At 37.0% G+C, this 25,866-nt stretch overlaps 1 protein-coding gene across 2 annotated transcripts in view; it reads left to right on the forward strand.

Annotated features, from left to right (window-relative positions):
* ITPRID2 (ITPR interacting domain containing 2) overlaps positions 1–18,928 on the forward strand; it is a 40,268-nt gene extending 21,340 nt beyond the window's left edge. For both annotated transcript variants that reach the window (XM_055121996.1, XM_055121998.1), the window contains exons 11-18: positions 1,176–2,357; positions 4,421–4,498; positions 4,578–4,705; positions 5,404–5,551; positions 7,565–7,630; positions 8,567–9,031; positions 17,048–17,165; positions 17,794–18,928. In XM_055121996.1, coding sequence (XP_054977971.1) covers positions 1,176–2,357; positions 4,421–4,498; positions 4,578–4,705; positions 5,404–5,551; positions 7,565–7,630; positions 8,567–9,031; positions 17,048–17,152 — 2,172 coding nt within the window. In that variant the 3' untranslated portion in view covers positions 17,153–17,165; positions 17,794–18,928. The remainder of the gene's footprint in view (positions 1–1,175; positions 2,358–4,420; positions 4,499–4,577; positions 4,706–5,403; positions 5,552–7,564; positions 7,631–8,566; positions 9,032–17,047; positions 17,166–17,793) is intronic.
* Positions 18,929–25,866: the final 6,938 nt, after the last annotated feature.

Here is a 25,866-nt window from a genome sequence, read left to right on the forward strand (position 1 = left end):
TTGTTTTCCAATACATTTATATTTCCAGGCTAAATCTGCGTAAACTTAATTTTTCAAATGATAGGAAGAACAAAACTTTCTGAATAAATGCAGTGTTATCTAGGTATTTGCCTACAAATTTTAGATATCATTAATTTCTCACCTCTCTCTTTAAAGTACAGCCAAACAATCTTCCTTCATTTGTGGACCATCAATAAACAGGTTATTTAGTTAATAACCTATTGTCTTATTTTCCTTATTTTTATAGTCTTTGTTTTAGTGTTTTATAGTAATTTTTGTTTAATAATTAGCATTAAATTTGGAGTTACAGTTTGCTGAATATTATATGACTCTAATGCCAGAGTGTTAAATTACCGAGGACATGAGTACATCTTTATCCTTAAGAGGTAGTGTATGTCTGGATTGTATAGAATGTGCATGAAAAATTTTAAAGAAATATATAAGCAAATTTTAAGGGAAATTAGAAGAAAAATCACCCTCATAAAAGAGCTGTTAAAGTAATATTTAAGCAAAAGAAGTTTCTAGGAAACTCAAAAAGACAAATCCTTTACACAGAAAAAATAGGAAATGGGAGAGATAGACTTTCCAGTGGAAAGCTGTAGCTATCAGTAAAAAGGGTAAATGAGAAGGCAGAAAACAACCTATTTTCAAATACATATGTGTTGTCAAATTGTCAGAGTGACAATTCTTGTTTTTTTTTTTTATATGGAGATATTAGGGGGATTTGTCTCAGAGGAGAATTTGATGTAGAAATATTTGAGATAGAACTGGAAGCATACAGGCCCTGAGCCTGGAGAAGATGTGATTTTAAGTGCAAGTTGGGGGAATTTGTGTTGACCGAAAGGAGGCTCTTTTGGAATGGCAGTGATGGGGAGAGAGAAAAAGTTTGTTATTAGGGAAGAAAGTAGTGGAATTTTTGTCTGTTTGCCTATGAATCTTGTTAAAAAGGAAGATACAGGTGTTGATAAAACATGTAAGGAAAGCAGTACATGTTTTGGAAAACCTATTTTCCACTTTGTGACAAAATGGGATGATTCCCACTAGGGACAGTTTTGAACAGGACCAGGGCCATAAGCAAAAGAGTAAAGAAGTGTTTCAAAAGTTTGGTGTTTTGTTAATGATTGTTACTCAAATGATTTGAACTCTCCACATCTTTCCCTGTCTTCCTTCCTCAGGTTCATGAGTCCTTGCAAGCGATGGGGAGTAGTGCTGATAGTTGTGACAGTGAGACAACAGTCACATCATTTTGTGAAGACCTTGTCACACCAACAGTCCAAGACCAGCCTTATTTCAATGAGTCTGAGGAGGAGTCTCGTAGCCCTCTTCAGAAAGGAAGAGAGAAAGCAGCAAAAATTGCTGACAAAAGAAGGTCACATAGCCAGGATGTCTCCCAGTGCGAAACTGTTGAGAGTACAGGAAATAAACAGTCCACCTGTAGTGCAGGGGATCAAGTTACTGAAGTTACTGAAACAAAAGAGGGTTTATCTCTGACACAGCCAGAGGAACTGCTGAGAGAAGCAAGTGATGTGGATAAAAGCAGTGTTTGTGAATTTGCTCAGTATAGCACGCATCATATTTTTACATCATTGGCTTCTATTGAATGCAGTGAAAGGGGCTCTGAAAATACTGGGACTACTTCTTCCATGGACAAAGTTAATACAGCTTTGCAAAGAGCTCAAATGAAGGCTTGCGGTCTGTCTAGTCAAAGAATAGGACGTAGCCTTATAAAATCAAAAGATTTGTTAAAACGGAGGTACTTATCAAAGGCTGGGTATCCTCTAAGAAGGTCTCAGTCTTTACCAACCACCTTACTGAGTCCAGTAAGGGTTGTGTCTTCTGTCAACGTTCGGTTATCCCCTGGAAAGGAGACCAGATGTAGTCCGCCTTCTTTCACCTATAAGTACACACCTGAAGAGGAACAGCAGCTGGAACAAGAGATGATGGAACACGATAGTCAGTCTCTAGTAAAATCCACTATTTTCATCCCTCCATCGTCTGTGAGGAAAGATGAAACCTCTCAGAGTGAGGCCAACCAGATGGAGGAATGCCATCATCGGAGGACTCCGACCTGCTCGCTGTACACTCCAGCACCTGTGTCTCAGTCCACCTGCTCCCTCCACTCGCTCCACTCTGAGTGGCAGGAAAGGCCCCTCTGTGAGCACATGAGAACTCTGAGCACTCACAGTGTTCCAAACATATCAGGCGCTACCTGTAATGCTTTCTCCCCTATTGGGTGCCCGTACTCACATCGACATGCTCCCTACCGAACTTGCCCCGTGAACCCTCCTTCTGCCATCGAAATGCAGTTGCGGAGAGTATTGCATGACATTAGAAACTCATTGCAGAACCTTTCCCAGGTATGAGAAAAGCATTTTTCTTTTGTTTTATGATTTGAGTACCTCTTTGATTTACTGGTAAACAGGGAGAGACTCGAATCATGCCAGCTTCTTTGTATATGCCTACGACTTATTTCTGTCTGTCCTCCCTGTTAAGGGGAATGTTGTAACTTATCCCAAACAAAATTAATTTCTCTGCTCATAATCTCCCTCCCTTCTAGGAAGAAATAGCCTATTGAATAGCCCTAGCTTTTATTTTCACCTCTTTTGTCCTGACCTTAGCCAAGTTGTTTCTTTATTAAGTATCATCTTAATGTGCTCTTTCCTTTTCTCTGCTGTTTGACAGTGTCTACTACCTCTTTTCTAAGTTTTCCTCCTATGGCTTCTGTGGCACCATATTTTCCTGATTCCACTCATGTAGCCCTTTGACAAAGCTTTCCCCTTCATCTGCTGACTCTTGACGCTGGTCTCCTGGCACAGAATTAGTCTGCTTACACTGGGTGCAAAGGCTGGAACTACCCCAGAACAGGAAAAGAAATCAGGTAAAGTGTAAGTTTGAGTAGAAAACAGTTTTTGTGTTTTGTTCCTTTCAGAGTCAATACTCTTAAAATTTTTAGAGATTTTACTATATTACTAAATGTTGCTAGAAAGATTATTAGAAATTTCCCCCTCCTAAATAAAGTTAGCAAGCTGTTCTTAAATTAGGTTTTCAAATTGCGTAATTTCTTTCCAAATTTCTCTCTGAACCTCTTATATTTAGACAGTTGAGAAAATGATAACATAGTATAGTGATCAGAATGTTCAGTTAGGAGTCAAGAGGCCTAGATCACATATAGTAAACCTCTGACTTGATAAAATATAGGCTGGAATTCAATTTGAAAATGAAAATCAAAGTTGTATCTTTTCGAGTTATATAGTAAAAATTAATATACATACTTAACTGTTACAACTTTTAATGATTTTTGATTTAAGTAGAATGTGGTCTGTCTTCCTCCTTATAAAATGTGCTTCTGTGAGTTAGATATTTAACCTTTCAGCCTTAATTATTTGGAAGGTGGAATTCTTAGGGCTCTTTACACCTATACCCTATTATTTTTTCCTTCTCTTTATTTTCTCCATCCCCCAACTTCCTGCTCTCCTCCCTTCCCTCCCCTCTATCCTCTCCCAATCCTGTTTCTTTATCTGTGCCTTTCCTTTTCTTTACACTTAGTTCTCATCTAGATGTAGTCTTCTTTCTAGTTCTCATCTAGATGTAGTCTTCTTTCTGTCCCATCAGTAAAGCAGTGACTTAGTTTCCCCACCCTCATTTCACCCCACGCCAATATGTAGTATGTTTTCATGTACATCCCTCTGCATGTTTCTAGTCTTATTCCTTCTGTGTTTTTAGTTCTTTTGGACTGCATGTGGGACCTCTAAACAGTTGTGCATTCCAAGCTGTTTTTACAAATGTCACTTATTTTTTAATTTTCAATATTCAGTTCTTGTCTTTCTTTGCCTGACCAAAGTTTACTGTTAAAGCTCAACTAAGGTGTCACTTCTGTTGGGAACACTTGCTCACCCAATCTGGATTTTTGTTTGTTTTCATCATAGCTTTTTCCACCTGCCTTCCAATATTTTAATAAAATTTTTTAGCTTTATTTTTTACACTGTGAAAAAAGAATTAAAGCTTGGAATATCTGTTATCCTCTTTTTCTTCATTGCCTACATATAGTAGATATTTAAGAATGAGTCTAATGATTAGTTGCTATTTTCTTCAGTTAAGTCAGTAATTCTGTAGTTTCAGAATGCCATTTGCTATTTATTTGTACATGTTTTAGTTTGGCTTTGTTTTCTGCTTTCTTCGGGTTGTTCTCTGTCTGTATGTTGTTGTTCTTATGGGTTTTTTTTTATGCTTGGAACAAATAAGAAGAATGAGTAACATTAAGGAGTGATTTCTTTGGCTCCTGTTAGCATTATAAATTGATTTTTTTCCCTCAAAAAGGAAAAAAGAATGTAGTACCCAATCTTTATTTTCAGTAGCATAGATAATTTGGGAAGTGGTCACTTGAACATTGTTCTTCAATTGTGCTTTTATTATTTTGAAGTACCCTATGATGAGAGGAGCTGACCTTGCTGCTGCTTCATATAGTACTCCGAAATCATCTGTTCTACCTCTTTATGAAGTAAGTTACTATTTAAATCTTCAAACTACAAGAATATTTCTGTGATTTAGAACTACAATTGTATTTTATTGTATTTTAGAATACTTTCCAGGAGCTTCAGGTAATGAGGCGAAGCCTAAATTTGTTTAGAACACAAATGATGGATTTAGAATTGGCAATGCTGCGTCAGCAAACCATGGTTTATCATCATATGACTGAGGAGGAAAGGTAAAAGTTCATTTTGTTTTCATCTAACTTTCAGTATTTTCCATTCTTAAAAGCGTATCACCACCTTTCCTTTAAACTGGGTTTTATTTCTATTGCTATATAGGCTATATCTGTATAACAATATAGGCTACTGTTCCTTAACTACTAAGAAAGTGTGTGTGTGTGGGGGGGGGGAGAGTGCTGGAGAGAAAGCATCGTAGGAAAGCAGCTAGCCTTGCATGCAGGTTTGATCCCTTGTAGTACATATGGTCTTCCAAACTCTACCAAGAGTGATCACTGAGCTCAGAGCCTGGAGTAAGCCCTGAGCGCTGTCCAGTGTGGCCCCAAAACAAAACACACAACAACAATGTGTGCCTGTGGCCTGTGTGTATATATAAATATATATATACATATATATGTATATATACATATATATAAATATATATATATATGAGCTTACATTGTCATGAGTGCTTTTCTAAGTAAACTTTATCTACACGATATTAAATAAAATAGTGGTTGAAATCTGCTTTTTAGCGTGTGGTATATGTGTGAGAGAGTCAAAGCAGAAAGACTGGTTATCCTTGTGGTGTCACCTACTGTAGCTTTCTATTGGGCTCATTTATACAACTTGGGATTTTGCTGCATTTTGATAACTTTAATGTCAAGAGAGTGCGAATAAGAATCTTGTTTCAAACACTGAGTTGCTTCATACCTAGGTATGAAGTCGATCAGCTCCAGGGCTTGAGAAACTCGGTCCGAATGGAGCTTCAGGAGCTGGAGCTGCAGCTGGAGGAGCGCCTGCTGGGGCTGGAGGAGCAGCTGCGAGTGCGCACCCCTTCCCCTTTCCAGGCCTCGGCGCTCATGGTATGCTGTCGGGGAGGCTGCCAGTGGTTGTCACTAAGGATTTATTTCTGGTGTTCCACATAATTTAGGATATGGGCTTTAATTTTAAAACATTACTCTAATGATAAGCGAGACGTGCAGGATGTTAAACCCTTACCTTGTTAACAGACTCCATAGAGTAATGTTTAGAATATCTATAAATCAGTTGGAAATTTTTACAGTTCTTTGAATTGTCATGTAGACTACTCCCAGTGGTGCTCAGAGTCCTTGGGGCCACTCCTGAGGTGCAGCAGGCCTCTAATGATGGGGATTGAACCCAGGGCTTCACACATGCACAGCTTGTGCTCTGCCACTGGAGACACAGCCTTAACGCTGATCATGATTTTCACTAGAGTAGGGAGCCACATAAAAGTCTTTAGGAGGTTCAAAAGAAAAATGATAAAAAGATGATATGCTTTTAAGGTTAACAAAACTAATTGAGATATGTCACTGCATGTAGCAGCATGTAATTGCAAAGGACATGACTATAGCACTGTATCACTGTCATCCCCTGGCATCGATTTGCTCAAGTGGGCACCAGTAACGTCTCCATTGAGGGACTTATTATTACTGTTTTTGGCATATCAAATACGCCACGGGAAGCTTGCCAGGCTCTGCTGTGCAGGCGAGATACTCTTGGTAGCTTGCCGGGCTCTTTGAGAGGGGCGGAGGAATCAAACCCGGGCCGGCCGAGTGCAAGGCAAACGCCCTACCCTCAGCCCAAATATATTCACTCTTTTTCTCCCTTTTTATCTGTGAGTAAATAACTTCCCTTTAAACTTTTCCTTTGTTTTGAATATTACTGAATTTTTAAAAAATATTCAGTGAGATCTTTTGAAAAGACAAAGAATATATATATATAGTCAAGAGAATGAAAGAAATACTATTTCTCATTATGTACTTCTATACTTAGTATCCCTTTTCATGAAATTTGAACTGCAAGGTGTATCTTACTATGCCAGTTTTTGTAATTATATATTGTTTTAAAATGTCGAAAGAGCAGCTGGGAGATAGCTCAAATGGTAGAGTTCATAACAAGCATGTTCAGAGCCATGAATCCAGGACTGTTCTGGTTCTCTGAACATTGCTGGGTATGGCTTTCCTGTCTCCTTGGGTACCAAACCATTGTGTTCACCTCCCAAGGCGTAGCATTGCCCTGTCTGGTCCCAGGAACTCATGAGTACTGCTGAAGTTGTCCCCTGTGAAATACTTTTTGTTTTGTTGTTTTGGGGTCACATTGGCAATGCACTGGACTTATTCCTGGCTCTGTCCTGAGGGAGCCCTCCTGGTGGTGCTTAGGGGACCAAATGTGGTGCCAGGAATAGAACTGATAATTTTTTAAAAATGAATATTGAACTTTTATCTGATATTTGAACAATATTTTTGATCTTTTTCAACATGAGTCAGTGCACTCCCCAATTGTATGGGCACACATATGAAGTAGAATACATATGAACACATATGTAGGATAGGCTAAGAAAATTCTGTATCATTTCTGAATACTCTTCCCGTGAAAAGTTTTGATGCCTTGGGCTGGAGAGAGAGAAAAGGGATTAAGGCACTTGCCTTGTAGGCTTCCAACTCCCTTGATCCTCAACACCACCTGAACATCAGCATTCGAATTCTGGTGCCCACCCCTTTGAGTATTTGGATTCCTCTTGAGAAATGAGTTTTGTTGACAGTTGAGAGACAGACTATCTTCTGTGCTCCCTCGTCACTAATTTTTTAGGATCCCATGACAGTTGAGAGGACGTTTGTGACATAAATTAGTGGTTTCAATGGATTGGTTTATGACTGTAGGTATAAAAAGATTAAAACCACTTTTGTAAGTTAATGATTCAGGTAGTAATTAGCCTATTCATTTTAATAAACAACTTGAAAAATATGTATGTACACATATACATATATATGCCTGTATATATACATATGTATGTACACACGCACAGCACACAAGTATACATATATATATATATTTTTTATATTGTTCTTTTTCAGGGAATGTGTGGCAGTAGGAGCGCTGATAACTTGTCATGCCCTTCTCCTTTGAATGTATTGGAACCAGTAAGCCTTTCTCCTTTTAAGTCACTGGGCAAGGGAATGATATACAGTGGTCTCTGATTAACAATGAATGATATATTCCAAGACACTCAATGGAAAACCTGATTTGTATAGTTTCTTTCCTGTATATACATACCTATGATAAAGTTTAATTTATAAATTAGGTATAATAAGAAATTAAGAACAATAGCTACCAAAGTAGGACAGTTAGAACAGTATATACTATAAAAATTATGTGACTGTGGTCTCAGAATACCTTGTTGTATATTTTCATGCCATGACTGACTGGTTAACTGAAGCCACAGAAAACAAAACTGCATGTAAGAGAACTACTATAAGAAAACATTTCAGAAATACAAATTTTGTAGTGGGGATGAAAAAACATTTTTGAATACAGAATTCACTAAGTTGAATTGATAAAAAGTAATTTTGACACTTCTGAAAGTTTTACAAAATGAAAACAGCTGGGTACATTATGGCAGTATGATTTATCTGTGTTACCTAAAAGAATGCATAATAAGTATAGTTATGGAGAAATAGTACCTCAGATCCAGATCCTTTATTAGGTGAACTTATAAAATGACTTTTTAAAAAGACAAAAGTATGATTTCTATTGTAATTTAGGCAAGTTGATTTATTAGAGGCAAAATCAATATAAGTAGATATTTAATTTTTAAGTAGTTACTCTTTCTTACAAGTAATTTGGGTCCCCCTGTGGTAACAACTATGTAAAATTTTATGACCTGATTTCACTGAGAATTTAAATATTCCTTGCTGGTTTGGGAATAAAACTAAGTAGTTACTAAATGAATATATTAGAATAATCTCATTGCATGTTAACTTATTTGGGCAATAATAATAGCTAGGATTTTAATCCTTTGATTTACTGGTTTTAATTTTGAGAGAAAAAAGTGCCTTTTTTGTTTTTTAAATCTCTAGGTCACTGAATTGATGAGAGAACAGTCATATTTGAAGTCTGAGTTGGGCTTGGGACTTGGAGAAATGGGATTTGAAATTCCTCCTGGAGAAAGCTCAGAATCTGTTTTCTCCCAGGCTACATCAGAGTCATCCTCTGTCTGTTCTGGCCCTTCTCGTGCTAATAGAAGAACTGGAATACCTTCTGGTGACTCACTTATCAAACCTAAGACCCACCTGGTACCAAGAAAGAAGGTGTTCCGAGCATCCGTGGCCCTCACACCAACTGCTCCTTCTAGAACAGGCTCTGTACAGACACCTCCAGATGTGGAAAGTTCTGAGGAAGCTGGAGCAGCTGAAGAAGCCTCAGAGGTTGGAGGACAGAAATCTGAAGTGGATGAAGAGTATGGGAAAATCCCATTAATGTCAGCTGCTGAAGAAATGCACAAAAATGTGGAACAAGATGAGTTGCAACAAGTCATACGGGAGGTGAGTTAAATCTGTACTTTCTGTGAGTTCATGTGTTAGAGGAGGTTTATATTTGAGCTTGGTTCTATTTTTTTTTACTCATCACATTCAATAATTTTCAAATTCTAGTTTAGTTGCAATCTACTAATACAGATTTGTAATGACATTTCTGCAAACTTCATTCTCCAATGTGAAATAATTATTACTTTCTATAATGTAAAGTTCAACAACAGGTAATAACTCTTTAAACTTGTTTCCACATTTGTGAAATGAGGGAAAGTAATTTAGATCTCTTGAAATGTGGAAACTGTAGGAGTTATTCAAAGAAAAGTACAGAATTTTATCTTGGATGAGAGCAATGTGTAAACCTAAAGCAGTTAACCGTAATTAAAAGTTACCAAATGACTGCAAAATTTAGGATGCTTAGTAGTAAAGGCCTAGGTTATTTGAGAAAATTGTTGAAATAGCTGTTGTTAAAGATCAGATAATCCGAAGTAATGTTTATATATTTTTTCAAAGAAAATTTCTAGATTAAATTTTATGTTTTTTCCCCATTTCTGAACTCAACACTATCTTTTGGTGTAAAATTCAGTAATCATAGGGAAAAAATGAACTATGTTGGATATTTTTCTGCATTCTTTCCCTTAAGAATTTTTTTTAATAATTTTTAATTTTATTAAAGAACTATGATTTACAAAGTTACTTTATTGTTTTGAGGCTACAACTGGCAATACTCAGGTGTTACCCTGGCTCTGCACTTAGGAACCACTCTTGATGGTACTTAGGGGAACATATGGGATAGAACTTGGGCCACCCCAGTGTGAGGCAAGTGGTTTGTTTGCCCACTGTACTCTCTCTGGCCCCAAGAATTCTTTTTTTGTTTGTTTCATTTTGTGGATATACCTGGCTAAGGTCAGGGCTTACTTCTGGCTCTATGCTCAGTGATAACTCTCAGCAGGGTTTGGGGAATCATATGCAGTGCTAGTTATCAAACACGGGATGACTGTGTGCAGGGCAAGCAAGTTACCCACTGTGCTACCTCTCAGGCCCCAAGAATTCTTTTGAAGAAAAGAATCCCCCACATGGAGTGGGGAGGGTAGGGAGGGTACTGCTGGGCACAGACATTGGTGTCCAGGAGCTATTCCAAACTCTGCTCAGGAATCACTCATGGTGTCAGGGGACCATGCAGTGATAGAAATCAAACTAGGAGGATTGACAGTTTACTTCCCAAGCACCTTAAGCTCTGTACTGTCTCCCGACATTCTTTAGGAAACTCCAAAGGAAATTGTTATGAAGAACCACAATTACTCATGGCTCTTTCCAACTGAGATACCAAATCTTGTAAGAGTTTTTCAGTCTTCTCATTATAGGTTAAAATTAAAAAAAAGGATCATTTTTAATAAAGTTTTTATGAGCATCTTCTCTGTAAAGACTAAGTAATTGTGTTTGTGTGCTATATATGTACACACAAGACATAGCATTTTATGTTTAAAGTCTTATAGGATGGTAAGCAAAACTTGCTCAGAATATAGTTTTAATACAGAAAATATTTCGTTAAGTACTAAGCATTTGGAAGTGGGAAAGGTCCAAACAGACATTGTGGTTAGTGGTTCCCTGAGTTTAATCCAGGTGTTTTTGGAAAGTTTGGTAATGTAATTCTATGCATGTTTCTTTAGAATTAATTTGTAATTTAGCACAGAACAGACCTCTAATGGCTGTAGGTCAAGAATGGTGGCAGCAGACCAGAATCTTCCCTTAAAGTATAACTGATCCTCCAGGTCTAGAGATTAGTTTGTGTCTACTAAATGTCATCAAACACATTACAAATAAAGTTAATTTTACTACAGTGTAATGTCTGTTTCTAAAAAATCACTTTGCTCTGTAGTAAAAACTACTGGGAAATACATGGGAAAAACAGGATTAAAAGCATAACACTCAAAACTTTTCCAGTGACATATTAAATAGAAGCAGTTTTATGCATTTTCAAAAAATGATTAATGCATGTCTTTAATAAATAAGACCCTTTACCTTGTTAAAAAAACTTGACATTTGCTTGTGGCATTGCAAATTCAACTTTGGAAAGATTGAAGTTCATGAGTTACTGTGAACTAGTCAGGAGGAGTGAGCTGTAATCTGACAGCAGTACTACAGAGAGTAACGTTCTTCAACTGTTTTTTATATCCTTAGACAGGAACCTCTCATGCATGCCAGCCCATAGACTGATTTTTGCATACCATTGTCTTGGACACAAATAGTGAACTGAGATAACTGGTAGATAATGAATGTATGTACTTTTGAGGCGGTAGCATGTTCATAGCTTCTGCTGAATGCAGTTAATCTGTTTTCACCTACTGCTTCATGTGGCTGAAATCGCACATAAGAAAATGCAGATTATACATTCAAATTAAGTTGTTTCCTAATATTTAATCATGGAGAAACACTGTTTCACATATTCAAAACACACTTAGGACACAAATTGCCAATTTGATATTTCATTTTTTTTAATTTGATACATTTATTTTACAGTAGTACAGTGGTACAATACTTTATACTTGTGTTACTATACTACTCCTGTCACTAGAGTGCCTGGATGGTTCCACCATGTTCCCAAGGTCCCCTCCTGTACCCCAGCACTCACATATCACAGTTTTACTGACCAAATCTTGGTGTAGACCAGCTTGATTTTTTAAATTGTGTGCGTTTGCTTGTCCTATAGATGTAATTATTTTCTTAAGTTTGTATGGCTAGATAAAGTTTATCAAACCTATAACTGAAAAAAAAACCCAAAAGTTTATCAAACTCTGCATTCATTGTGCACATTGACTGTGATTATAATCCTTTCTTAATTTATCAAAAGCCAGTTTTGAGTGAAATTACAAGCTTTTCTCCTTGCTGTATTTAACTAAAGAAGTAGGTAAACCCACTCTACCTATCACCCATGTCATACTTTGTTTCTTTTCACTTTCTTTGGTTTTGGACTGGAGCGATAGCACAGCAGGTAGGGCATTTGTCTTGCATGTGGTCGGCCCAGGTTCGATTCCTTCGTCCCTCTCAGAGAGCCCAGCAAGCTACCAAGAGTATCCCGCCCACGTGGCAGAGCCTGGCAAGCTCCCCGTGGCATATTTGATATGCCAAAAACAGTAATAACAAGTCTCACAATGGAGACGTTACTGGTCCCGCTCAAGCAAATTGATGACAGTGCTACAGTGCTTCTTTGGTTTAATGGTTTTCCTTGAAAACTTAGATGTGTTATGTTTATCTGGTAAAAAGAGTTTCTTAATGAATATTTGAATTCTCATTTTCAGAGCTGTTAATTGAATTTTGTGTCTGATCTGAAATTTCCTAAGGAGAAAACATTTCTAGGCTAAACATTGGTATTTTGGCTGGTAGCAAATAGGGTATGGAAGTCACTATTCCTGTTATGCTTTGTTAATCCTAGAGATTACCTAATCATTTATAATAACCGCTTATTCAGTGTTAAAGATTTAAATTTGAAGATGCATAAAATTGTCATACAAAGTAAACGTTAGAAGAATTTTTCAGAATTTGTTAGTAGTTGGAGGAACTTGGCCTTAAACATTTTTTATTTTACTATCTACAAAGGAGGTATTTTCACTTAAGCAAAATTCATACATCAACCAAGGCCTATGAAAATTATTGCTGTACTTAAGAAGTAAGTTTTGCTGAAGTGCTTTGGAAACATATAAATAGATAATTAGACTATACAAGTTTTAACTCTTTGGTGAAGAGACAAATTCCAAGTAGTATACTCAGGAGGCTACTCAGTGATTTTCCATTAGCTGGCCTGGCATACAAGTTACAATTTATTTTTAACTCTTAGTATCTTAACTCCTTAATTATAGTGATGATCTGTTAAAATTTATGAAATATTTAAAATTCAAATTAGCCTTGCTTCCATTCATATCAAATTCAGTCTTTTTTATTTAACACACAGCACTTTTTTTTTTTAAACTCATTGTATCAGCTACCAAGAAAATTAGATTCTATCCTTCTTAGTACATTCCAGGACCCTAGCCTCTATTAACAAAGCCACTGTTCAGGATGGCACTTTAATCTTGGGTTAGATGTTTTTGGGTGAAGATTACATGTGTTTGGCCAACACTTGTCAGGGAAGTTTGTTTATTGTACTCATAGATGTATGAAAATAGGGATATCTATGAGGCATTTGTTTCATCACATATAAAGTTTTTCATCATATATAAAGTTTTTCAGAAGAATGCTTTCATTATTTGTAATGTGTTAATACCTAGAATTCTTCAGAAGGCGAGAGCAAGGTCTTTCAGACAGATGTTTAATAAACTCATTCAGTAACTAAAACCTTGTCAGATTAAAGATACCCCTTTTCTGTGCAGATTGTATATATTGTATTTGGGAAAAGTACAGGCTCTTGGAATTTTCCTCGGTGGTCTGTGATGTATGTAATCAGTTGCTTGAAACCGTTTATAGTTACGTTTTTAAAAATAAATAAAAATATTGCTTAATAGAATGAACATGTGCATACCCACGAACACAATTTCAACAGAATTAAACTTCGAAAGTAAACATAAGCATTTCTTTTTTGAATGGGAGGCTATCTTCTTATTTTGGGGGAAAATGGGTAGGTTTCCAGCATCAACTTTTGGGATGGCATCATGGTGACTGTGGTGTCACTGTAAGCACAGTAGAGTAAATTGGTTTGCTCAGGACTGGCAGTTGCCCACTATGATGGTGCCATATATCGGAATGTTTCTGAAGCAGGGGCACTAATAGATAGACATGACCCTTTTCAAGGCAGTCTCATTGTTGGATATCGTGGAGGAAGTCAGATGATGATGACATCAGTTCCTCATATTCTTTTGTGTTTAGAAAGAGGTATTTTTTTGTTTCTTTTTTATGAAAATCCCTAGGTTAAGTTCAAGATTTTTACTGTCTTGACTATTATCTGACATGCTTTGAACATGTATTTTGGTAAACAACAAACGACTGAAATCTTAATTATAATTTCTTTTCTTTTTCAAGTAGAGAATGTTATGCATTTTGGTGTTTGTGTGTAGGGGGGTGTGACTTTGGAAATATTTTGTCACTATTTCTTTAATAAATTAACAAACATGTTACTCATTTTAGTACTTTCTGGACATGTTTATTTTTTAAAATTTTTATTTCCTTTTTATATCCTACTACCTCACCATTCCTCTAGCCTCGCTGATATATTCATTTTAAATTTATTAAGCACTCATGTCAGGATTTGCAATCAGTGATATCCGGTCCTTTTTATTGTTTTTCTTTTTTGGGGGGGGGATTTTGTTTTTGGATCCATACTTGGTGATGCTCAGAGGTTACTCCTGGCTATGCACACAGGAATTGTTTCCTGTGGGCTTGGGGGACCACGTGGATTTCCAGAAATTGAAATCGTATCAGCCTTGTGCAAGGCAAGCACCCTGTGTGCTGTATTATCTCTCTGTTCCCACAGATCCAGTCCTCTTAAAGTAACTCACAGTCAGTGCTTTAAATTTAGCCTCTCTTGTCTTTTTCTCATTTTCTCCCCTTCCTAGTAAGCCTCCTTGTCAATTGGTCTTCATGTTTTGTTCCTCTCTCATCCAAAAGCTGTAACTTTCCTGTGCTCACATGAATTTGAAACTGGCCTTAAATTTTGTGACCTACTATTTTAAAATGCTATTCTGAGAATTATTTTTCCTTTTGCACATACAGGTCTCCCATTTTTTTCCATTTATTCTGTTGTCATTAATGTATTTTTTCTCCTTAATTTTACAGTACATTTATTTTGTACCTGTTTGTATTGCAGCCTTGTTGTAAAGAGTTCTTTAACATGCGTTAGCACTATCTCCTTTCCCTTCAAAATTTTGACAAAACACTTTTGGTTTGTAATCATTATTTTTTTGGCTAATTGATTTTAAAAAGCATGAAAACAGGCACCAGAGAGAGATATAGTACAATGAGTAAAGTGCCGCCTTGCATACGGCTCAACCAAGTTCAAGCCCTGGCAGTCCATATTATTTCCTGTGTAGAACCAGGATTAAGCCCTGAGCCTAGCCCCAAAAAAGGGGGGGACGAAGAGATTTAAAAATCTACTACTTTTCTTTTGTAAATAAATCATTTTCTTTTGTAAATAAATCTGCTGAATCAGTTCTGATTCAGTTCTGATTCAGCAGAATTTATTTGCCTTTATATTCTGTGACTAAGAAATTCTGATTTTTATGGGGCTGGAGAGATAGGACTGTGGATTGGGTGCTTTTCTTGTATGTCTTGTATGCAGCTGACCTTGGTTTGATCCTTGGCATCCAATGTGGTCCCCCCTGAGCCCACCAGGAGTGATTCCTGAGTGCAGAGTGAGGAGTAACCCTTGAACATGCCAGTGTTGTCCAAACCACCCCATCTGATTTTTATTTTTAACTTAAAAAAATTTTGATATTTAAAGTTTAGAAATAGTCATAGGAAGCAAAACAGGAATCTTCTTTTGCTGTTCCCATTTACTGTCTATTTCACTGTGGAGAGATAGCTAAGGAGCATTTGTTTCGACAAGTACTTATATTTATGTGTTTATGTACTTTGGACCAATTTTGCATGGTATATTAATACATAACCTTTTTTGGGAAGACTTCAGCTGAGATGTGTTCAGGATGTACTTAAGACCATTTTAGGAAATAGATTAGGCTGACAGGAAACTGTGGAAATGTAGACTTTTTAAAAGCTGGTTGAGAATGTCTTGAGTGCTAATTTGGGAAGGCATTATCAGTTTATTTCAGGAAATACACATTTTAAGCCATCTCAAAGGGCTCTTTGGAGGTGAAGTTATACCATTAGAAAATGGTGTGACTAGACATGAGTTTAGGCATCTGGAGAAGAAAGTCTTGACGGAATTTCTGTTGCCCAGGGGACTGTTTGCCTATTCCAAAAATAAAATGAAATGTATATACAAGTTTCATAGACATTGCAAATGTAACATAGACCTAAAAATGTTCTTAGAGTTTATGGTTGTTAAAAGGATATTTTACATGTTTTAAAATGAGCTGTATTGGTGAAGACATAGAACTAAGAGTAAGACTTGTTTTGCATATGGTCACCCCCTTCTCAGTCCCCACACTTCCTATGACTACCCCCTAGCACTATTGGGTATGGACCCAAAACCAAATAGATTGTACTAAATGATTTCATCTTTTCACTTATAGTTATAACAATATAGAACTTCTTTGAATTCTTTGACTTATTTGATATTAAAAAGAACTATACCTGGATATTATTTTGCCAGTAGTGAGTTTAAGAGAACATGGGACTGCAGAGATAGTGCAGTGGGTGAGGCACATGCAGCTGACCCAAATTTTATCCCAGCAACACATGTGTTCCCCTCTTAACCCAGCACGGCTAGGAATTGAGCACCATCGGGTGTGCGACCCCCTACCCCAAATAAACGGGACTCAAGCTATAGCACAGCAGGTAAGGCACTTGCAATGTACACAACCTACCAGGTTTCATCCCGAGCACCTCATGTGTCCTCTCAGGCCCACTAAGTGTGATCCCCGAGCACAAACTTGGAAGTAAGCTCTGAACACAACCAGAAAACAAGTAATTTAATAGAATTTTTAAAGTATGCAAGAGAAAATTTTCAAATATTCTCACTGTGACTTTTTTTTTCTTTTTGGGTCACACCTGGCAATGCACAGGGGTTCTCCTGGCTCTGCAGTCAGGAATTACCCCTGGCACTGCTCAGGGTACCATATGGGATGCTGGGAATCGAACCCAGGTTGGTCGTGTGCAAGGCAAATGCCCTACCTGTTGTGCTATTGCTCCAGCCCCAGACTGTCACATTTTTTTAATGTAGTTATCTGACTTTTATTATACCAGAATTCACAGACTTACCTGGATTGAAGGATATACACCCAATTCCCACTAACTCTAGTTCATGGAGGTTATACTTTTCTCGATGGTTTAACCATTTGTAGGAATTTAAAGCTAATTTTTTTCTGAAGATTAAAAAAATTGAAAATCTTTATTAATCCTTATTTTTTCTTTTTTTTCTAGATTAAAGAGTCCATTGTTGGGGAAATTAGAAGGGAAATTGTAAGTGGACTGTTGGCAGCAGTATCTTCAAGTAAAGCATCTAATTCTAAGCAAGATAGTCATTAAGTGAAATTAATAGGTAATTTTTCTGAATTTCTTTGTTAAACTAAATGTAAATCAGTTCTTTTTAATGCTTTTTTTTTCTCAGTGACATATATTTCTGTAGCTATTTTATTTAATTCTAGAACATATGTGTTGAAAATCTTATCTACTCCATTTGAAATACAAGCAAGTCAAATAAAATCCTATCTTCAAAGGGATTATTATGTTCTTTTTCTTCTTACCTTCAAAGTATTATTATGTTCTGTCTTTTTCTTAACATGTGTTATAAATAAATGCTTGTAGAGTTGGAGAAATCAGAACCTTCAGGCCTGAGTCATTTTGAAAGCATTGGTTATAATGGTGTTTCAGTTATTTAATTTATGGACTAAGATTTTAAGAGTTAATCACAGATTCTTACTATCTCAATGTTTTGTATTCAAGTACACACTTTGCAAAGAGTTTATTTTAAAAAATACAGGTCCATATCCAATCATCATAACTTATAAGGAGTTATTTTAAGTGTTTAAGTCAGTTAAACTTTACCTCATAGTGTTATTTTCATTTTATAAAACATAGTAATAATGCTTGGTTGGACGAAAGGGAATAGTACTTTTCAACAGTGATTTTTGAATGATTTTAATGTGTACTTCTCTTCCTTTTTTAAGGTTGGCATGGATACTATTAGCTGTGTGATAATGGAGTTACAATGATATATACACTGGTGGAGGTATTTGTGCTTCAGAAGATATTTGCTGCTGAGCTGGGCTACTGTATACAGTGTACAATGTTTATTTTATGCGTATCTTTTTTAAAATACATAAAAATGGGCATCTTGCTGACTTTCTTTTCTACATTCTCAAAACTGTAGCTATTTGAGAAACCTAATATTTATTTGTATATCTATATTTCCCAAGTGATTCCCTCTCTAGAATTAATTTTAAAACTTGAAAACTTCCAAACTTAACCAACTTATAAATATCTTTTTTTCAGACTAGCTTCTTAAAACACTGACCTCTATGAGGTATTTACTGTGCAATAACTGATACGTTTTTGAGAGCTTGAAACAACCAATGATTTCCCTCCACTGCTGTTAATTAGTGTCACTTCCAAGAAGAAAATTGTTCTGTTGTAAAAATTGCTCTTAATTCTTGAGGAAGTTACTAATAGCAGTAGGATAAAATTATATGATGTTATCTATAACTACTTAATGTTCTTACACTGTAAGTTACTTTACCCAAGCTAAATGTAATTTTATTATAGCCTATATAGTATTTTTCTTTTGGAAATGCGCCTTATGTTTAAACACTATGTACTTTTTGCATATTCCAGATTTCTTTATAATAAGGAAATGTTTTTTCCTTCTGTCTTTTAGACTACATAGTTGAGTTTTACCAAAATAATGGGGCCTGTTACTTGAATGGATAGAAATGCATAAATTGGTTTCGTTTTTACAAAATGGAAGTAATTTAAATTTGTTTTACTCATAAGAGATGGTTTTAATCTAATTTCAACAAATAACATTTTATGAAAAAAGAAGGAATAGGCTTCCTATTTGGTTTTATATGTGTTAAATAAATGCATGAAGTAACAACCAACTGTTTTTGGAATTATTCTTTTAGCATTTATAATTTTCAATTCCTATTAAATTTCTTCGTGTGAAATTTTAATCAAAAGTGACTGAAATATTAGTAATATTCTTTGAAAGAATACCTAAAAGGTTTGTAAATGCTTGAATTATCACACAAGGGCTGATTTCTAAAAGAGTAATTAAAACAATAAAGTATTTATTTTGCCTAATGTGTTTTTAGTGATTTCTTTTCTTGAACTCCAGTATGAAGAACTTGGACTAGATTTGATGAGTAGCAAATTGAGTTCAAAAGACTTGGAACATAAAACCTAAAAGATGAATATTTTCTTTTTATGAAGAGGCTTTATGATGTTTTCAGAAATGCAGTTGAGACTAGACCACTCTGGAGGAAAGCACATCGTTCTCAGTTTCTAATGATTATCATTTGAGTCCAACTAAAACCTTTCTTTAAAATAAATGTTTAGGGCAGGAGTGGTAATACAGTGGGTAGAACATTTCTTTTCCATGTGGCCATCTTGGGTTCAATCTCTGGCACCACATATGGTGCCCCGGCACCACCAGGATTAATTCCTGAGCACAGAGCCAGAAATAATTCCTAAGCATTGCCAGTGTGATCCAAAAAGCAATAAAAAATAAAATGTATGTTTAAACTTTGATAAATAGACCTTAAATTATCTAATATTCTTTGGTGAAACTATTTGGCAGTTTTACTAGTTGAATCTAATAATTGTATACAAAAATCAAATAAATTCATGCCCATATTACTGTTCACATAGAATTATAATATATGATGTCAATATATAAGTAGTTGCATGAAGCTTAACTGTAAATATAGTTATAATGCTAATTGATAGATAATAGTAATATACCCATGAATATTTTAACTCCTTTTTTTTTTACATCTTTACTACCATGCTGCTATATAGAAGTGAATGAAAGGATCTACAAACTAGATGATATAACAAAGACACCTTTTTGTTTCTGGTTAAGTTTAGCAGAAAGGCAAGGCTGCAAAGATAATACAGTGTTAGTCGGGTACTTGCCTTGCATTTAGTTGACCAGTATTTGGTCCCCCAGCACCCAGTATGGTCACCAGAGCCATGCTAGGAGTGATCCTTGAGCTCTGGCATCACTGGATATGGCCTCCAAACAAAAGCAGAACAGGAAAATATATTTTTAGTTGAGAGATTGCATGAAGCCTAGAATGCTGAAGGAAGTATTTACTAAGGAAATGTGGTTTAAATAAAACCAAACTGGCAAGAAAATGGCATAGATCAGTAGTCAAGAGTATTAGCTGAGGGGTTGGAGAGATAGTCAGCAGTCAGGGTGAGTGCCTTGTACAACCACCCTGAGTTCAATCTCTGTCACCCCATATTGTCCTCTGAGTATTATCAGGTATCACCCAATAGCAACAAAAAAAGAGTGTTCTCTGTCACCCCATATTGTCCTCTGAGTATTATCAGTTATCACCCAATAGCAACAAAAAATGAGTATTAGCCAAGGTTATCCAGAATAGATTTCGTGGAATGTATGTGATCAAAGTGATTGGAGCCTCAGTTTACCCTTGTCAGCTGCTGTGAGCAGTCCCATTTTTTGAGTGCCTTATCATTTTTTACTTTCTGTGAATTCCTGGGCTCTTTCTGATAAGAAGGGAGTTAACAACTGTCCAAAGTAAAAATTCTACCCCAGAGTTTAGGTTCACTTGAAGGCTAAGATAATTGGAAATACTAAGGCAAAGGGCCAGATGAGGGTCTGTTAGATCCTGCATCCTCAGTAGTACATGCCAATTGATAAGAAATGCTAAGAGCCCAATTTTCATTTAAAAGAGTCTATAGGAAAACCCTTATCTTTAAGGTTCCTGCATTCTCTGTAACACAAAGACCCTGATTTCTTTCTTTTTTTTTTTTAAAAGCCATAATTAATTTAGTTCTATAATAAGTTCCTTCCCACTTGGGGAATGCCTTTTCTTTTCTTTTCTTTTCTTTTCTTTTCTTTTCTTTTCTTTTCTTTTCTTTTCTTTTCTTTTCTTTTTTTTTCTTTTCTTTTCTTTTCTTTTCTTTTCTTTTCTTTTCTTTTCTACTTTCCAATAAACTTTGCTACTTTTCAACTCAGAGTCTGAGCATCATTCTTGAAAGTACTAAGAACCTGGGAATCTTGGATGAACACTGAGACCATTGCCACTCCTGCATCATAAGCTCCAGTTTTGTTTATATTAAAATGAGTTTGCTAAGGAGACAGGGTGAGCATTGGGAGGGGACTTTGAGACCTCAGTGGACGATGCTGACCCTGGTGGTGGGAGGTGTTGGAACAGTGTATGCCTGAAATCATATATACCTGCCGTGTATATCATGGTGCCTGAAAGAAATTCTCATGGGATCCCACCTAGAGCAACATGAAGAAAGTAGCCTAGGGTGCCATTAGGGGTGGGGGTGGGACTGGTCCTCTTAAAGTATATTTCTAAGTGGGGAACTTAGTGATTTTTTTTTCTGAAAATTGATAGTCCAGATAAGTTTGGGGACCTCTGACCTAGAGCAATGCTTTGCAACCTTTCACATTTTTAGAAACCTAAGTACCTAGGATTTTGTAGAGACAAGTATTCTGATTGAGTAGGTCCAAATATCTGTTTATGAAGTTCTTGAATGCAATTAATGCTGCTGTTGTACGGTCACAGATGTTCAGATTAGTAGCAAGGATTTCAATTAGCAAGTCATTTTACTAAAACCTTCAAAGGGAGAGCTTGATTGAAAAAGATTTTGTATCTTCAGGATATTTCAGGGGTCCCATTCAGGAGAATTTTCTTTGCAACCCAAAGCTAAAAACTGAGAAGTGAAGCAAGCATACCATTTTGGAGGGAAGCCCTAGATGAATCATTTAACCCTTTGTGGAAATGTTAAATTGTCAAGCCTGTGTGCCTGTTACAAGAATAGCAGCAAGGAGCCATTTTACTATTAAAGGTAGAAGGTTGCCTGGACTTCAGGAAAATGCAGACAGTGCTTCTATGGTCTACTAGGATCAATTTTTAAACTAGTTCTTTAATCACAGTGCATCAGAAGGAGATCAGCTTCAGGTGATGGGATTCCTTTCAGTCATGAGTATTTGGAATTATTTGTTATATGATATTTGTGTTTTGAGTCAATTGTTTAGTAAATCCACTGAACAGTGATTAATGCAATACATCTGAAATAATTCCTTTTATTATTTAATAGTAATGTGAAGAAAAATGTCCTGTCCAACAACAGTTTCGCCTGAAATATGTCACTGTTGTCCCAAAATTTCAAACGGGATCAGACCACCGTCTCCTTCATTCAAAATTCTACTTCATGGAGCAGGAAGAAAGGGCTGCAAAGTTTAAGATGAGAACTCCCAGAACGTCCACCAACTGGGAGCAAGAGCTCCAGTTGGTGGCACTATTGTGGCAATATAGGAAGATGCTGTCATTGGCAACATCGACAAGAAATACAGTCAACTGGTTCAGCACCTCCATTATTGTGTGAGAAATGCCGAGAGTAAGAAAGCCACAAAAAGACACCTGTCTGATTCTGTTGAGACTGAAGTAGTCATTGAAGCCCTAGCCAAAGAGGGCATTCAAACTCAGTACATCAGGATCCTCAGTGAGCTGTATTACAGATTCACCACCAGGCTCTCACGATTCTACAAAGAAGTTATCATTGATATAAAGAGAGGGGTTTGGCAGGGCGATTTCACCAAAACTCTTTAGTGCCACCCTGGAGAACATCATGCGATGACTGGAATGGGAAGGAATGGCAGTGAAGATAGATAGTTGGCAAAGACACCACCTCTGCTTTGCTGATGACATCGTTCTAATAACACCAAACATTAGCGAAGTGGCATGAATGCTGGCAGGCTTCGACCATGAGTGTGGAGAGGTTGGACTATAGCTGAATATCACGAAAATAATGTTTATGAGAAACGGAGTAGTTTCTGACGTTCCATTTACTCTCAACAGAACGAATATCTCCAAATGCAGCAGTTATGTGTACCTAGATGGAGAACTTAACATGACGAACAACCTGGCACCTGAGCTGCGCAGGAAATAGCGGCATGGAACGCCTTCAAGAGCTTCGAAGAAGTTGTGAAGAGGACAAAGAACCTCTGGCTCCAGGCACATATTTTCGACTCCACTGTTCTTTCTGAACTAACATATGCCTCAGAGACCTGGGCCCTACGAAAACAGGATGAGAACACAATTTGGGTCATCCAAAGAGGAATCAAAAGAGCTATGCTTGGAATATCACATTTCACTCAAATGAGAAAAGGAATCCAGAGTTCTGACCTCTGTCGACGATCAAGAATCAGGGATGCTGTCTCTTTTGCCAAGGCATCGAAAGTCAGATGGGCTGGACACATAATGAGATTTAGAGATGACCGCTGGACTAGAGCTGTTACCGACTGGATTCCACGGGAGTCAAAAGAACATGTGGCCGCCCACCTACGAGATGGTCAGACTTCTTTCTCAAGACCCTAAATGGACGGTTTGAGGCTTTTTGTGTTCCTGGAGTGAGCAGACACCATTATGCTACACTGGCACGTGACAGGGACAAATGGAGACGTTACTGGGGTGCCTGCTTGAGCAAATTGATGAACAACGGGATAACAAGTGATACAAGTGATGTAGTAATGTACTTAAATATTAAGGTTAAAAACTGTTGCTGATTATCTGAATCAAATATGAGTGAAACTATAGTTGATACCATTCTGTTAAGAAAGTCCTTACCTAAAATGTGTCATTTGGTGGCTGGAGTGATAGCACAGTGGGTAGGGGGTTTGCCTTGCATACACCAACCTGGGTTCGATTCCCAGCATCCCATATGGTTCCCTGAGCACCACCGGGAGTTAATTCCCAAATGCATGAGCCAGGAGTAATTCCTGTCCATCGCCAGGTGTGACCCAAAAAGCAAAAAAAAAAAAAAATTGTGTCATTTGTCATTGTGTCACACTTAATTTCAGAAAAGTTCAATGTCAGATAAATCTGTTGGAATTTTAAGTTCTCTACTTTTTCTAAGAATATATTGGTAGTACAGTAAATGATAAATTAGGATAATTGCCAGAGATGAATTACTCCATGTCCATTCATTCTTTAGATATAGTTATTATTATTTAAGTCACATGATTACAACTATAAGGTTTGCTCAAGACCAAATGATTACTGGTTGATGAGATAGTGACATCTTTGGGATCAAAGATCACCCTGCATTTCACTCCTGTCCCTACCCCAACGTGCAGAAGACAGGACTTATGATCCATCTGGCGACAGGAAACCACCAGGCTGCATTTTGTGCCTCCTCACATCCATCCCCTATAGGTAACAGAAGGCCAGGCCAAGTGTACCTGTCCCACAGGTCTCTTTTCCCATTTCCTACACAAGATAACTTAAAACTCCAACTTAGCCTATACCAGGGTGCAGGTCTATTCCAGTCCTGCCAGAAGTTCATAGATTCTGCCTGGGAGCACATCCCCAACACTTCTCCTATTTCTTCACTTTACACTTCTCTGTCCCTCTGTCTGCATTGCTTAAGGTCTCTGAACTATCAACAATGATCAATTATTTAAGGATTGGGTACTTTGCTGGAATTATTGCCTATTTGTAGCCCTTAACAGCGCTTTAGAAAAAAAAAAAAAGAATGTGCTCAACAATAACCTTCCTTTAACATCCTTCTATTTCTTCTTAGAAATGAATCAATGAACAACTGAATTCAATTTTCAAAAACCCTCTCAGGCTAGTGTTTCTCAGTGGGCCAAATGCATATCTCAGAATATACGTTGTCTATTTGACATATATTTGTGTATATTTAGTTTTGTATATCTTCATTTGTGTATTAAATAAATAAATGTGTGGCGTGGGGTCTCTCCCAGCCATGTGCATTGGGTGGCCATGAGTCACTTCCCTACCTGGGCCTGTGCCACCACCAACAGATGCATGAAGGAGAAAACAGGGCTGCCAGGCTGGTTGGGGATCAGTTGCAGTTTATTCCAATCTTGTTTCCCTCTGCCTCCTTCCATTCTCACCCACTCCTGTATTGCTCCTCCAGTAATCCTCTATCTCATGTATTCCTCCTTCTCCTTGCCCAGTCTTATAGCCTTAGTTATCGCCAAAAAGCATGAGAGGTTGGGGTAGCAATTACACACAGGTGTGGTTATACGGTCAACAGATGTAATGTGCTTCCCTCAGGGGAAGCTTCTTCTAGGACAAAATCTCATCCAGCACGATGATCCTCCTAAGGGCGAAATACCACCTAGGGCTGTGTTACTCCTTTCCTTAATCCAATAACCAGTTAACATTCATCTTAACTCTACTTCTTAATAATATTAGTCATTTTGTATGGATACAGTAAGAGATACATTAAGCTTATTGGGTGGCTCTCCTGGGGACATCTTGCTATAGATCCCAGACTACAGATCTCAACCCAGATTAGTCCTTCCTAATCCTAGCAGGGTCCTTGTTCAGTCACTTCCCTTTGGGTCATGACAGAATTTGTCCATGACTATGCACTTAACTTATAGTTAAATATTATGGCACTTAGCCTGTCCCATTTCAATGCCAGGGTAGTCCACAGTTTACCCTGGGTCCATTTAGACCCTTCACTGGGACCCTGCTTTACGGGTGCTAGAAGCTAAGGGCAACTGAGAATTAAGTCAAGTAAATAAATCAAGTAATATGACATATATCCAGGAGTAAATATTATTCAGAGTCAATTAACTCCCAAGTTACAAAAGCATAACATTAACTGTCTTCCTGTGACTACACAAAGAGGACGTTGCTCTAAAGTAAAGAATGCAAAGGACATAAGGGAAAGAGAAAAGCTAAATTTTACTTACAAATACAAAATTCAGAATCCTTAGAAGAATCTGATCTTACAAGTCATAGAGTCTGATTTAGGGATATAGTGATTAACAGGTAAGAGAGCACAGAGGAGAAGTTAAAGATACAGAGGAATGGGAGTGCCTCACGAGCACTGTGATGGGTGGTGTAACCTAATAAACCTAAGCTTCTTGTGGCAGAGGAGGAAGAACAAACCAATGTTATCCTACATTCATGGGTTTGTTTTCTTCAGTTTTACAATTTTATATTTGGGTAAATATCTTCCAAAATATTAAATAAAGACAGCAAAGTCTTTCCAAATATTTTTAA

Source organism: Sorex araneus, chromosome X, assembly GCF_027595985.1.
Source record: "Sorex araneus isolate mSorAra2 chromosome X, mSorAra2.pri, whole genome shotgun sequence".
Classification (NCBI taxonomy): Eukaryota; Metazoa; Chordata; class Mammalia; order Eulipotyphla; family Soricidae; genus Sorex; species Sorex araneus.